This window comes from Amblyomma americanum, chromosome 7, assembly GCF_052857255.1.
Source record: "Amblyomma americanum isolate KBUSLIRL-KWMA chromosome 7, ASM5285725v1, whole genome shotgun sequence".
Taxonomy (NCBI): domain Eukaryota; kingdom Metazoa; phylum Arthropoda; class Arachnida; order Ixodida; family Ixodidae; genus Amblyomma; species Amblyomma americanum.
In genome coordinates this window covers 24668538-24684436 of record NC_135503.1, presented here as the reverse complement: position 1 = coordinate 24684436, position 15899 = coordinate 24668538, and the positions used below count along the sequence as shown (strand labels likewise).

Sequence of the window (15899 nt, the reverse complement as noted above, 5' to 3'; positions counted from 1 at the left end):
CCCTCAGAGAAAGTAGCAAAATCTAAAGCAATATATGCACAAGGCCTTAATGATGCCACGTGTGCCACCTGTTGCAAGAGTTTCCAATCCATTGAGCTAGAGGACAGATTGCAGTTGCACACATATGTTGCTGAAAAAATTCAGTTGACTGGATCATGCAAGCTTGTGAGCTATAGCAGAATTACTTCCCAATACTAAGACATAATCCAAACAGCATTTCAACTTCTGAATCCCAAAATCCAGCTGAAATTGGAATCCCACAGAAAAGTATGCATGATGGAATTCCAAGCCCAGGTATGCAGAGGTATGAATATACAGCCATAATAAGCTGCAGTGCAAAAGGCAGCATGAATTCTGCAGTACTGGCAACTTTAATACAGCTATTGGCATTTGATACATATGCCGACTACAAACAGTAAAGGGAACACTTTATAAAACATGCAGTCAGCAATTCCTACCCTAGCATGAGAGAGCCAGAGGAGTACTGTTTTCTTTTAAAGTCAAAGCTTTAGGCCTAGCAAGTGCGAGCAAACTCGGCTCCGAGAAACATGATGTCACAACCACGCGACGCCATGTGGCGTGGCGCCGCTGCCATAGCAACGCATCATGTGACTTCGCTGCGCTGCTCAGCTGAGTCTTCGCTGAGCTGGGGCTCCAAAGCCGTCGAGTGGCTAATGCCTAACCATATGATCTAGCCGATCCTCAGCTGGATAAAAAAATTTGCTGCGGTTTACTTCTGCTGAACCTGGTTAGAGAGCGAAAGCTAAGATATGGTGTATTGGGCGAGAAGACGCATTCGTTCCGCACACTGGATAGGCAGCGCGCACACTCTGCCACCCTGGCAGGTGGCAGTTAAATTAATGGCTGATCGCATGAGGTTGGTCACCCAATGGACGCTGTGGCCTATTGCTGCAGTGCCCCCTTTCTGCCTCAACGTTGTCAGCGCTAATGCATGCAGCCCACATCTCTCTCTCACCACCGCCACATACCTCAGAGTGCGATTGAGGCATCCACTGACCCAGGGAGCCAGTCATGCACCCTTCGTTTCCTTTGCCAACGCCAGTGAACACAATGAACGCTGCCAGCTTTCGCTTTGTATAACCTAGATTAGCTGAGCAAATCCGCAGCAAAATTTTTCTCAGAATTTTCCTCTGGAAACGTCCTCTTCATGCTTTTTTTAGTTCGATGTACAAATAAAGATAATTCTTGGTCCGATGCAAAGCAAGTGTACCTTTTCATTTCTGCCTAGAAATCACCTTTACATACATTCCAATCAACCGATACCGTTCAAGTCTGCAGTGCCACCACACTAAATTCCTCCGAGATAAAAAGTAGTCTGCTGTTGAAGCATTTTTGTTGCCTCAACAAGAAGCTAGCCATCAACGGAAATTATAAGCTCAATAATTATGATGCCTCTGACTTGTTTGATATAGTCAAACATTAAAAAGCTGAGCGTGTTTACCAATGTGATGGTTAAGAGGAGTAGTACAGAATGTCGCAAATGATGGACCCCAGTTAAAGGCTGCTGTTTTTAAAAGTTGTGTCCTATTATTGTCCTTATCATTGCACAATTTATGGAGACAGTGCTAACAAACTTGACGCCTCCAGTTATTTCCGGGGCTCTGAACACTGCCATGGTGGTAAAGGTACCAATGTAGGCATACGCCATACGCACTGGAGGTGAAATGATGGTCAACGGTCTGCTCTGAATTTTTTTGCGCAAGGAAATAACCATTTCACAGTGCTGTTTAAGTTAAGAAATGATGCCTATACAGTTTATTCATTCGTTGTGTTAGTAAGCCAAGAGTAAGCAAATATACGTGTATAAACATACAAAAATATAGCAAGACTAGCCGAAGTACATATGCCTCGTTCATGAGTATCATAGAAACACCCGCAATATTCGTCACGCTATTGAAGCTTCCTCTTTTGAAGGGTCTGTCCCCTTTGAAGGGTCTGCTTCCTTTGAAGAGTCTGCTCCCTTTGAAGAGTCTGCTCCCCTTGAAGGGTCTGGCCCCCTTGAAGGGTCTTCCCTTTCTTTCTTGCTCCCTGCTTTTTTCGATGCCTTCTTTGGCAGTGCAGATGATGGCCTGCAAAAATCCACACAGATATGATTGCAGTGTACAGGCAGAGATTTTATCTTTTATGGTGAATAAACTGCCAAGGCTATCACATTCAAAACCGTAAATATGCATTCGCTTGAGCAGAGAAACTACAACACCAACATGCTAAAGTTTGTTTATATTTGCTTCTTTAGGAATTAAAGATTCGTTTAGTTATCCCCAACTGCATTTTCCCAGGGAACCAAGATGGGGTAGAAAGGAATATGTTGCTCATAAAATTTTGTGACACACTTTTGCCTTACCTTCTTGAGTTTCAAGCATGAAAATAGAGCATCGTTTACTGTCATATCTCTACGTAATAGTCATTCAGGCACAGCAGTTATCACCAAAAAAAAAGAAAAAAATCATGAAGAATTTGTTGACTGGTGCCATGATGTCATTAGTCAACTTTATAACACATTATAAGGCTATCAGAATCATATAGCTTTAAAGCAAACATGTAGTGCCTGAAGCCACCTAAGTGAACACCATGACACTATGCATCTGCATCCCCAGTAATTATGCGACCCAGGAATGTCAGCAGAGAGAATGGCAATTAATGGATAACAGACAGCTTGGCTATAGGGCTAAAGCTACTCATAGCAAAAGGGAGTTCAACCTTGAAATATTGTGATAATGATAATTTAACATTATGTAGAAGCATGATCACCATACAGCAGACTCTTAAAATTCAATTTGAAGGCTACCGAAAATTTGCTTGAATTACACAAAGTTCTAATTAATGCGAGACTTTTTAATCCACTTTACGTCAATGGGAGCAAAGCATCAGTTCAAATAGGCTGGTAGTTTGAACTAAGCAAGTTTGAATTAATGGGACCCTACTGTATAAATCATGGAAGACACGTAACATACGTAGTCAAAAGGAGGCATGGGCCAGTCTGGGCCAGTGAGGGGTGGACTGCGCCTTCATATGTTGGCCACATTGACCCAAGCTAGTTTCACTCACCCTCGGAACTCTTCCCCTTCGGCAAGAGTGTCTGGCAGCAGAGCCCCTCGAGTCTCTGGCAGCAAGAGCACAGTAAGGCCACTTGTGATGCAGATGACCCCATACACACCAAAAGGCACACTTGGATGTGTTGCATGGCCCTGCACATCATATGAAGCAGCTGTGAAACATAAGGCCACCTTGCAGGTATATTACTACAATGCATGGGCAGCATACTATTCCGACGGATAGCCGTGATGTGTGTGTGCTTGCACGTGTGCACGTGCGAAGCCTCTGTCCTCCCACCCCCCGTGTCTCTAGTGGATTGGAGTGGATTGGGGCGCCTTCTGGGCACCCACCAGTAAAAACTCATCTCCAGTGCCTATGAGCCTCCATTCTTCAGAAGGTCACCCTCCGCAAGCCCCCATCCACCTCCACACTTCACAAGCTTCCACCTACCAGAAGTCCGCGCAGCAGCGGAATGAAAAAGCAACGGCGACAAGGAAGTCTATCAACGTAAAAGCAAAATGTACAAACAATACTACTGAAGGCAGGTTAGTTGCATCACATCGTACAATCACCTATGAATTTTTTTTCAAACGCACAAGTTTTAATGCTGATTGAATTCAAATCGGCATGGTAATTTCTGTTCGTCCATCATATTTTCAGTGTATTTTTTAAAAACTAGTTCGAACAGTGCTCTCAGTTAACTGGATCTCCTCTCATGAATGTAGTTTCTTGCACCTGTGGGGTAGAAGGAGAGGATGGGTGGGGAGGCAGTACATGCTGAAAGAATGGCTGTGCCCCCCACTGGATACGTGCCTGTAGCATGGTCATGTTTGATGCTAAATTTTTAAAGGCACCTCAAACATGAACAAAGCGGTGGCCCTGTAATGATTGCCACTATTAACTGCAACAGATGGCCACCACTATATCCTGTCAATTACGTGCTTAAAAAAAATAGACCGATGCTTATGCATCTCGGTAATCCTATATTTGAGTGCAGCTGCTGTCGTATTTGAACAGTAGGCCATGACATACGGAACACGCAGTGCCGAACGGAGGCGGTGCTGGGTTTCGACTTGGGCAGCGCACAGTGGTATGGCGCCGTTCAGCCTCCCCAAACGACATGTGCACTCTGGCGCCATCTCTCAGCAGATCGTTGCCGCAGAGCTCGTCTTCTGGCTACTGCCATGTCTTCCTCCTCCGCTTTCCTCCTTGCGCCCTCTCTGCAACTGCCGTACTTATACCTTCCACTGTGCTGCTCGTGTGCTCAGTTACGCTGAGGGGTAATGGCGAGGGTCGCAGCTCGACAAATGAACAGGTGCCTAAGAGCTGTGCTTTAAAATGGGACATGATTCTGTTCTCTCACAGGGACAGCACCACAGCTTCAAGTTAAGGAGCACCTCCTAGCAGCAAAACAGAGAAAATTTTATGCGAACGGATAAGCCCACATCAATTTCCAACAGTCCTGTGGTGCAGTCAGTTAGCGGTGCGTTTCTGTAAGACGGCAGTACACTTCTTTTGCTCTTTTCGTTTTTGCACTCAAACTTAACAGCATTGAAACTATTTACGATCTCTCCTGTGTGCTTTTTGCCTTTATGGTAGGGGTGCGCAAATACTGAAATTTTCGCATACCATTCGAAGACAAATATGAAGGTGCCTTCGAATATTGAATATCTGTTGAGTATGAAAAAAAATCTAAGAAAATGATGAATGGGCAAATGCTGCTGCTCTTATTTTCTTGAGCACTGTGTATGGCCTTTGCAAGCAAAATAAAGAAAACCAGGCTATAAAAAAACATGATGTGCACAGAAATGTGCACTGATGATTAAAAGGCACTGCAGTATGCAACATGTAATGTGGTCATGCAAAATGAAGTCCATGAATTTCCACACGACTGCCAACTAAAAAATAACCTCATCACCATCAGCCTGACTATGCCCACTGCAGGGCAATCTCCTCTCCCATGTCTTTCCAGTTAACCCTCTCCTTTTCTAGCTGCAGCCGCAGTATCCCAGCAAATTTCTTAATCTCATCCGCCCACCTAACTTTCTGCGGCCCCCTGCTACATTTGCCTTCTCTTAGACGATAGGCAGTAAAACCTTATTAATAATTCGCACTTAAAGAACTGGAAGAAATTCCCGAATTATCCGTAAGTCGAGTTATGAAATGCACTCTCCTGCGCAGTAGTGGCTGGCCAGCGTGACCACCGTGTCATCACTGTTGCGTGTTTCCTGCTGCAAAAGCCCTGCGCCCCTATGTCCTTCTTTCCTTTCCCTACTCCACTCAACTCTTTCAGTGCCTTCTCTTTCTCAACGGCTGAGCTGCCTTCTTCCCACATTCGTAGTTGTGCGTTTCCAAGGCGTTCTTAAAGCTGGCTTCTCCTAGCAGCTCGGGAGTCCGGTGGTGAAGAGATGGTGAGGAGCAGCGAGAAAAAAATCACATTGTACTCGTACCCTGGCTCCGAATATAATGAGAGATATGTTTTCAAATCGATGAAGTAAGGAAAAAACCCCTTGTTATATTCGTGTAAATACAACATGCAACACATGGCATTCAGACAATGGCTGACACATTGTTTACCTCTGCAAATTTCTAGACACACACATACACTGCCCTGCATTTTGGATTCAACTCACCAGCTCTTTGACAAAGGGCGCTATGATGGCGCCAAACCGGGCGATGGTAGAGCTGGAGCCCACACCCACGTTGCGCACCACCGTCGGGTAGATCTCGGCCGAATAGACGTATAATATGCCATACGATGCTGTGATAAGAAACTTGCCCACCATGGCAAATGTTATCTTCAGCCACAGCGTGCCTGGAAGGGCAAGAAAGGAAATGGGTTTAAGGGGCTGGAGGAATGAAAAGAAGCTCATCAAGTGAACGAGCCAAATCCAACAGCTGCTGAGACCAGTGAAAGCTAAGTTATTGCTGGTAGTGGGCTATTTGTGTGAATACCTTTCAATTCATTTTTATGCTTAAGTTAAGACAAATAACTACTGTATTGGAAACATCACTAAAGAGTGGTACTCAAGTAAAGCTTATTGTGAGGTTAGTTGGTGCATTTTCTTTGGTACCAAGTTAGCATAACATAGGATGAACATGAGAGAGGCAGACAGGACAATGCAGACAGGAAGTGCGTCGTCCTGTCCGCCTCTCTCGTATTCATCCTATGCTGAGGTAACTTGTTACGTAAAAAGATCACTGCAGAGATTACGCATGAAATTCTGCTGCCATAGCTCAGAGGTTATCGTGCTTGGTTGCTGAACTGAAGGACGTGGGTTCAATCCCAGCTGTGGGGGTCGCATTTCGATGGAGGCAAAATGCCAGAAAGCGGCCGACGTTAACCCCAAATGGTCGAAATTGTCCGGAGCCCTCCACTACGGCGTCCCTCATAGCTGGGGTCACTGTGGGACATTAAATCCCATAAAATGATAAAACCAAGCCATCACGTATGAGATGCAAAGATTCGTGTTCAGCTGTGTTGCAGGAATATCTTGAGGAGTATTAGCGGGATTACTCAAGCAAGAAAGCTTCACATAAACCACCGCACTTCATCCGCTCTTTCTTGAATTTCAGTAACTGTTGGCTACTGTGGTGAGAGTTTTTATACTACGCTGCTCTTTTTAAAAGGCAGAGAGCCTAAAGTAACAAGGCAGAAATCCTAAATCTTCAGCCTCTGTCATGCTGACCATCAGATGGGTCAGTTTAGCTTGACTGATTGAGAATCAAAAGAAATAAACAAAATAAATTCTCATTCATGCCAATTATCTGCCCTCTAATCAAATGGTGAAAAAAAGAAAAAAAAAAACATTTCAAGCGTTTTTTATGCAGAAGACCAATGCGCTACATTGCATTTACCATGGCTAATTGCAGCTGAATGTGCATATTACAAAAGGTTAATGAAATTTGGGATATTGGTGACGACAATTACTACTCTAGCAAAGACAGACACAAACAACACACAGAAAAGATACACAGGCACCTTAGCAGAAGCAGCTTATATCACAGATCATTTAAGAGAGAGAGGAACGCACTTCCTGAGAAGAAGATGGTGACTACACAGGCTAATCCGGCCAGTAGCATGCAGCCACTCTGCGACCAGCGCCTCCCCATTTTCTGGATCAACAGTATGGAGATCGCGTAGGCCGGGAACTCCACAGCCCCAGCTATTGCAAAGTTGAGGTATGGGTTGCCTCCCAGGTCGTTGGTGTTCAGCGACATGGCGTAGTAAGTGAAAGAGTTGACAAACCTGCGTGAAGCATACGAAAGTGCCACAGAGTCTACTGCTGAAGCACCAATTTTAAACCTATTAAATGTGTAGCCATATGCAGAGGAAAAAAACAACAACATGCAAATGGAAATAATTGAGATTAAAGAAATAAAAAACAGTTTTTTTTTATGACAAGATGCAGTGTAATGAACGAAAACCCAATCCCGGCTCTATAATATGAAACCAGTATTCAACTTTCTCCTCATATTATCTTCACAACACTACACTATGTTCAATGCTATACTATGCTGGAAGACCCTGAGTGCATAACATACGTGTAGTGTATGTATATACATATATATATTCAATAAAAAAGGATAAGCTGTTATTGGAACGAAGAGATTCGGGTGACGAATCAAATAGGAGGGTATTCAATTTATTGTTCGAAGTAAGATTATTTGCATACCCGTACTATCTATAATATCTATATATTTTGCTCAATAGCAATCATGAAAAACAATGCACTTTCTAGAGGCCTCACCAGCAGAAGTAAACAATGAGAGTTCTCTTCCTCAGTGTAGGCATCTTGAGCAAGTCGAACACAGTTGCTTTGCCAAACACATTTTTTGGCTGTTCCTGCATGATCAAACGGGCAAAATGATCCAGTCAAAAATAAAGTAGAATTACAGACCTTAACAGATGAATACCGGTCAGGAATGGAAGCTAACACACAGATTTCACAGGAGCACGGAAGATTACTTAAAAGAGATCACCTCATTTCAAGCTCTCACTTTTGGATACACACAGTAGAACCTCATTATAACGAGATGGTTTATAATGAAATAACAAATAAAACGAAGGAATGATGATTCCCTTTGGAAGCTCAGTCAACACACACTATAACGAAGCTATGGCTATAACGAAGTATTGCTGGGCCCCTTCAACTTCGTTATAACGAAGTTAAACTGTACAGTAACACCTCCTTAATTCAGACAGTTTACTCAAAACATTGGTTCATTCAAAGAATTCTCGACGGTCCCAAAATATGAAATGCAAATTTTGCTGGAGAAGCCAGTGTGCTCCTAACCAGATAAATTGTCAGCAGAGTAAGCAAACACTACATTGGTTCCAGCGTAGCACCAGTCTGCGAAATGGAAACTTGAAATGAACCTTCAATTTTTAGCCTGCTTGCCACCTGTCAGTTTTAGATGCTCCACCCAGCTAATTTTCCTTGCCTCCCCCTCTCGAGCATGAGAATTCATGTGTAGATGTTCATTTGCTCATCATTCCTTGGTCTTGGTGACTGTTTGCTCCCTTCATATGCCGATGTGTGAGGTAACAGTATGCTAACTAGGAAAGAAAAATAGTCTACTAATCAGCGGGTAAAGTTAAGAAGTCCACGCGTACGAAAACCCAGCACTCTGAGCTGCATATCCTTTGTCAAACTTTTCAATGCTCCATGCATGTCAAGTAGATTGCCGTGTGCCTGAGTTAAGTTTTGCTGAGAAGCTGTGACAGGCTCTGGCAGTCGAGTTACAATGAAAAATATCTGTGAACAAGCTCTGCAAATATTTTGAACTGGTATGACCACAATTCTGGCAACCAGAGATGATGAAAATCATGACAAGCCATCCGTGTCCCTTGTCATAACAGCAGTGAATTATTAACTGAAGCTTTGTTCAGCAGACCAATGCTGGCTCCAAAGTGCTGAGACCTGTTCTGAAACATCTTGCACTCCTAAATTTCAAACCAGTTTGATTCTTATAATAAGAAGGTGAATACATAAATGGCGTCATTTGGTGACTGCTGCTTGAGCGTAGATATGCAGTTTTGTTGAAATTGAAAGAAAAACTTTTGAAACATCAATGTTGTTTATAAGAAGTGCTACAGAAGTAGTAAATTGAAGCTTAAAGACACATTCATATCACATAACTACAATGTTAATACCTGGAAATTTAATTTTTGCTGTTTTCTTCCAAGTTTTAGAAAATTTTACTGCAAGCGTCAATAAAAATGCCTATACGTAGTCGCAAACATTTGGTCCTGAAAAATATCCTGCAGTTGGCAACTGGAATCTACACTTAGAAATAAACATTAATATCAAATAAATTTCCTAAATATCAGTCGAGCAGAAGTAAAAGCATGAGAAAAGGCATTCTTCATACAATGAATATAATCCTACACTTACTGCCTTTCTTTGATTAAACATAATTTTATATATCATAGTCCAAAGCTATAGGTAGCGTAATAAGAATATTAGATGCCCTTCCATATAAAATTCATTAAAACCATTTTCGATACATAGCCACAAGTCATTCTGTACAAAAATTGGTGCTCCATAGCTCAATACAGTGTACTATTCACCAGTGTATTCACCTTATCAAACTCTTTCTTCAGAAGCTCGAACTTGAGTTCAGCGTCTTCCTTGTCCTTTTCATTACGTTCCACAGCTTTCATGATTATCTCGTGGGCACGGGAGAATTTCTTGCTGGCCATTAGCCACCGTGGAGATTCGGGAAGGACCCTGCAATGACCAGCTTTACTGAACAGAAACCAGCACCATATGCGCAGTCATGTTCCAATATTCCATGTTCACATGCCATAGAATCGGTGCCTTGTGCAAGCTGCATCGTACAAGAAACTAATATAATGGCGGAAAAGACATGACTGTAACAATATCTTGACGCTTAGGCATACACTGAAGCACAATGATGGATGACACAAAAGCATGCACATAAAGTGCTGTCTGTCATGTGCAAGTGATAAGGTTGCTTGTTGCTATCATGAACCGCCATATGGGAAACATACTACTGGCGTAGCACAGCCAGCTGCTGCGTAGCTGCCCTGTTGCCTTTTAAGCAGCAGAACACCGGGCTAAATGACCTGTGTGTTCCTGCAGAGAACGTTTGAGAGCACTGCAATCAGGGAATGACACGTGGTATTCTTTGTATTTCGTGGGCATCTGCAGTGAGCGAAAGAAACTAATACGTAATACATGGAAGGTTAGAAACTGTTCAATCTGACGTCTTGTGGACCATTCTGCAACTTTCTCACTAATTTTTTGCATACCTTCATTGCTTGCAAAGATGGTTAATTAATCTAGACTAATTATGCAATTAAGCACACTACAAAAAATGTGTGACTTGCTCCATACAACTGACAGCAACATGCATTTGGTCACGTCATCTTAGAGTGCCGCGGCATATTTTTAAATCCGGGCTAAAGTTAGCTGGGACACCCTGTATAAGCTTTTACTTTCAAGGAAATAAACTCAGTTGCAAGTTTGCGCCAGTCCCGTCTACCTCGCCTCCTGTGTCTGTCTTTTGTGTTGGCACAATTTAGTTGTCAGTCTGAAACCCCAAGTTGGAGCACCGACAAGAGCAACCTTATCATTTCAGTCACTTCCATGCCAGAGGGCATCGTGGCTTGCGAGCAATGAGGAGAAGGAATTGGTGTAGCACACACAGTGTTACAGCACTGCCGCCAGCAATCTGATATTTGCCCATACAATGCGCTTTTGCTCCTGTTGTGTGCCATTTCCCTTAGTTTGCACCAAGCTGATAACCATTTGGATGGAAAGTTTTCCTATAGTCTGCTTCAGGTTCGACGTCATGTTCTGCCTATGGTTCACCACGGTTCACCAGGGGTTCTCGGACGATGCACGTCTGAGTTTGCCGAGAACAGGAGACAAAAGCATTTCAGGCTTAAATGTAATGCTTCATAAGAATTGAAGTCTTGCCAGTTGAAAGAAATCTACATTGAGAAAACCAGTGTGATCTCCAGTCACCTTGCTGTTTTAGCAACCGATAAAGACTCATGATGTGCACCTACAAGATGTTTTTTCAAGAGCCATTGATTCAGTTTACCAAGTAAGCAGCCGCTTGCATAAGAACAGAGCCTACATATACACATGAGCGAATATACAAGCAATAGCCTCAAAGGAGGCCCAACCTGCAATCCAGCTCACCAGAAACCGACGACAAGTATGAGTGCTGCTATCATTGCCACCAGCTGCACATAGAACCAGCTTTTGATGATGTAGGAAACCAGTGCCAGCACCAGGTAGCCAGTGGCCCAGCCGAACTCATACGCCAGGCCGAAGAAGGAGCGCTTATTGGGGCCGACCACCTCCATCACTGCATTGCAGGGAGTTTAATTAGGATGAGGCATCAACGGGCCATCAACAGTTTCAGTGCATGCCCATGACCACGCAAGCTATGAAAACTAGAAAGCTCTTTCTATGCGCTCTTGTATATTTATTTCATTTAAAGGGGAGTAGAGATGAAATTCTTGGTTTCAAAACATACACACGCATAAAGGTACCAATACATGCAGAATTTGCTAACGTTAAGTAAATAATTTCTATTTAATTTTTCCTCTTATGTTGTTTCTGTGTCAACAACTGAACAGTGGCTGTGACATAAGAGATAGGTTTCGGGCGCCCTGTGAGACTCAAAAACAATGAAGTTTAGTCACTGCTTCTTCGTTTTATTTCACTACACCCTTTATGCCAGCCTGTTCCAAGAGCTGGGAAGACTATGAATAAGTGGCTAAAATATAAAGTACTTACTCAGGTATGTGTAATTTGCACCCTCATGTAATTAGCACCTCTAATTCTAATTTATTATCCGGGTAAAAAAAAAAACAGCGCACATATTTTACACACCCTGTTGAGCCAGACCACAAGCAAGAAGATCGGTGCGTCCGCGTCGCCGTGTGGCTGCGAAAGGTGCAAGCGGCGAGGGGACAAAATGCGCTTACCCAGATCGCTTGCACTGGTGGTCGCTTTCCCAGACGAACAGTTGCGAGAGCAAACTTCAGGTAACCTCTGGCATGCACCAGAATCCGAAGCTACAGAACCGTTTACTGTTTGGTTTGCCCCTACTCAGCTGGGCTGCACCTGACAGCACCGTGCCCAAGAGTGCCATTTTGTCGCCTTTTATCTCCATTTGCAGTGACAGCTGCCATCAGGATTGCACCTTGCACATTTATTGCTTTGAGCTGCGCACACGCTGTCATGCCATCCCGCGGGAAACTAGTACATAATGTGGGATGGGGCGGGAGGGGGTATGTGTTTTATATTTGGAGTCAACTTCGTTTTGACCACGGAGGGCTGCAAGTAAGGGTTCGACATAGAGGCGGCAATACACGGTATATACTGCGCATTACGACATTTGCGCAGTTTTACAGGGCGTGTTTGCGATATTTCTGTGTAGTTTGCGCACCTCCTTTCTAAAGTCTTAATTTTTAAGCAAAAAAAGACATGCAAATTATGTGAGTAAATATGGTAGCTATTTTCACGCTTCACACGGCCTAAGCAAAATTTTGATGTCACAACCACAGTTCAGTTGCTGAAACTGAAGCACGAGAAAAAAAATTAATTTATACATTATTTACTGCGTGTAGGTGAATTCCATGTGGAAATTTATATTTAGTAATGTCTTGTGCATCATCACAAAGAGACCATCTGAAATGAAATGACTTTTTGAATCAGCATGGTTTTCGAAAGGCTACTCGTGTGATACCCAGTTATATAAATTTACTACTGACTTGCATTTTAACACTGATGATAACCAGCAAACAGATTGCATTTTTTAGATTTCTCAAAAGCATTTGCCCGAATTGCTTAGTAGATTATCTACCCTTTCTCTTGATTCTCTTATTTTGGCTTCGGAAATTTCTCTCATCAGGTCAAAAATTCACAGTTGTAAACGTGTAAACTTCTCTTCCTCACCACTATGTGATGCAGCCTCGGGAGTACCACATTGAAGCATACTTGGACCCTTACTTTTTCTAATTATCATTAATGACCTCCCCAAGAACATTTCATCCCGTTTATACCTTGTTGCAGATGACTGTGTTATTACCTTAGATTGACCCCCAAGAGATTCACCACCTTAAGAGATTCACCACTTCAGAGACTGACCACTTCAGACCCCTGACCACCTGACCCTTCAAAATGATCTTCACACTATGGTTGACTGGTGCAAAGACTGGCACGATTCTAAACGCTACTAAATGTAAATCTATGACTTTTAGCCACATGCATGACACCTTTAACTTCAACTACTCTATAAATAACACCTTCCTATCTACGGTTATGTTGCACAAATATCCGGAATTCAATTCACTCCAAATCTTTCATGGCCTTCTCACCTTTCTAATGTCTACAACAAAGCATCCAGGACAATAGGTTTCATCGCCGAAACCTGCGAAACTAGCCTAGCTCCTTTCGCAAACTCGCATATCTAACATTTGTTTGCCCACAGTTGGAATTCGTATCATCTATATGGTCTCCCCATCAAAAATATCTCATAGAAAAGCTTAAGTCCGTTCAAAGCAGAGCGGCCGGCACATTTTTAGAAATTAGTCCCCTCACCAGTGTATCCCAGCTTAAAAACCTTAATGATATACAGATACTTGAAGTTTGCCGTGCAATTTCATTTCTGTAATTATTTCATCAATACGTTAACACCCACCCTTTGTTTTTGCTTTTGGAATCACCTTCTTGCTTTTCACGGCGCTTACATAAACATCTCAGCTTCAACCATATATATGGCAAAACTCAGCCATTTAATTAATCTGCATTTCCTAGAGCAATTAAGCTCTAGAATGACCTTCATGTCAATATAATCTCATTTTCTGATCCTGAAGGGTTCAAAAGCAACAAATGCATGCGCATATCGCTTAAGTATCGTTCCAAGTTTTGTACTATGGTTTCAGTTGCTCTGAATGTTGTTTTCTGATGTACCACTGTTTCAGCTGCATACCTATTTTTCACATATCTGCATTTCATTCTTAGTTTGTATTTTCTATTTTCGTGTTCAGTGTTATTTTTATCCTTTTTTCAATCAACTTTGCATTCCTTTCATGTATTTACTTTGTAACGCAGCCATCGTACTGTTATTTTGGTTTATTATTTCTGTATATTCCTTCTTTGATATGCCCCTCTCATCCAATGCTTTTCATGGCATGTGAGGTACAAATAAATAAATAAAACAAATAAAGAACTCACAATAAAAATTTGATGCCTGTACTCCTTCCAGATGTACAAAAGCCACACAATGTTTCTGTCAATGTTTCCTCATGCATGGTTTGTTTTGCACTGAAATCTTGCGACTAGTTTCCTCATATAATTTTTCTATCGCACATTTGTGCAAGCAGCAAATGAGGTTGAATAGTCATGCTCAAAGGTAAGGTGACGACATCCTCCACGACATTCCAAAGTTACTGACATGGTCAATAAATTTTGAGCTTCTGTTTTCCCGGAGAGTTCTTTCCTGCACAATTTCATATTTCTATTATATCAAATAATAATGGACACCCATATGATGACAAATCCTAAGGCTCACCCCCTTTATTGTTCACTTTGTTTGCGTTGTAAAGAAACCTATCTTCCTGACCTCTACCATGAATTACAGCGAAGCTCTCTTATACCAACCTAGGGTAGAGTGAATGCTAACACAGTGCTGTTTACACTAAACAGGGCATAGCTATATTAACCTCTTCATGTGAGACCCTACTTCAAAAATGCAAGAAAAACTAAAAAAGAAAAGATGAAATCAGTCTATGTGACTATGTTCAAGCATGTGATGCAAAGCACTGTTTTTGAGGAATATTTATTGCATTTCCTAGGTAATGTAAACAAAATTATGATATAACACTGAATTCACTGAAACAAAATCATTGTCAAAGCACAGTAGCCTGTGTACATAGCCTATGAAGAGGCTGTGGTACTTGATATGTATACGCATGCAAGTTTCATTGCACTTACACTCCTTGACAACTTTTCTTGGCAATGCAACCAAAGCTACAGAGCTGAAATGCACTTCTTCCATGCAGTGGCATATAGTTCCTGGCTGCAGTGAATAGTTAGCTCTTAAAATACAGTATATTGATAATACTATTATTTAAGGCATATTTCTAACATAACTGCAATTTTCTATCACTGCAAAAACAGTTGCCTCTCCACAGAGGCGAAATGCAAAAGGCACTGGTGTGCTGTGGGATGTCAGCGCAGGTTAAAAATCCCCAAGTGGTCCAAATTACCCACCTCTTTCTCCCTTTCCTCTCTCTCCCTCCTCTATGCCTTCCCTTAGAGCACAGTTCCCCCCCCCCCCCAGATGTGATACAGATACTGTGCCATTTCCTTTCCTTAAAAAAACCAATTTCAGTTTCAATTACAATGAATCATTTAGGCATGCCCGGTTATAAATAGTTTCTATAGATGTCGCTGTCTACACCAAAAATGGTTTGAAACAACCGTGCAGTGAGGGATAGGCCAGGTAGCTGTTCTGCAGCTGACTATTGGCGGTGTGACACAGTTACAGATGCTTTGCCCCTGTAGCTTTCTCTTCATTGCCAAAAAGTTGTTGCTGAGTATAGGAGCCAACTGTCATTAAAATGAATAGCACTTGAAAAGGTTTATGGTTTATGGGGGTTTAACGTCCCAAAGAGACTCAATCTGTGAGGGACTCCATAGTGAAAAGCTTCGGAAATTTCGACCACCTGGGGTTCTTTAACATGTACTGACATCACACAGTACACGGGCCTCTAAAATTTCGACTCCATTGAAATTCGACCACTGCGGCCGGGATCAAACTCGCGCCTTTCGGGTCACCAGCCACATGCC

At 42.4% G+C, this 15899-nt stretch overlaps 1 protein-coding gene across 6 annotated transcripts in view; it reads right to left on the bottom strand.

The window, feature by feature from the left end:
• Nucleotides 1–352: 352 nt before the first annotated feature.
• The window catches only part of LOC144098704 (organic cation transporter protein-like), a 96261-nt gene continuing 80714 nt past the window's right edge, over nt 353–15899 (bottom strand). For all 6 annotated transcript variants that reach the window (XM_077631530.1, XM_077631525.1, XM_077631527.1 and 3 more), the window contains exons 5-11: nt 11235–11403; nt 9644–9791; nt 7809–7903; nt 7092–7306; nt 5691–5872; nt 3070–3209; nt 353–2090 (exon numbers count right to left, since the gene is read on the bottom strand). In XM_077631530.1, coding sequence (XP_077487656.1) covers nt 1907–2090; nt 3070–3209; nt 5691–5872; nt 7092–7306; nt 7809–7903; nt 9644–9791; nt 11235–11403 — 1133 coding nt within the window. In that variant the 3' untranslated portion in view covers nt 353–1906. The remainder of the gene's footprint in view (nt 2091–3069; nt 3210–5690; nt 5873–7091; nt 7307–7808; nt 7904–9643; nt 9792–11234; nt 11404–15899) is intronic.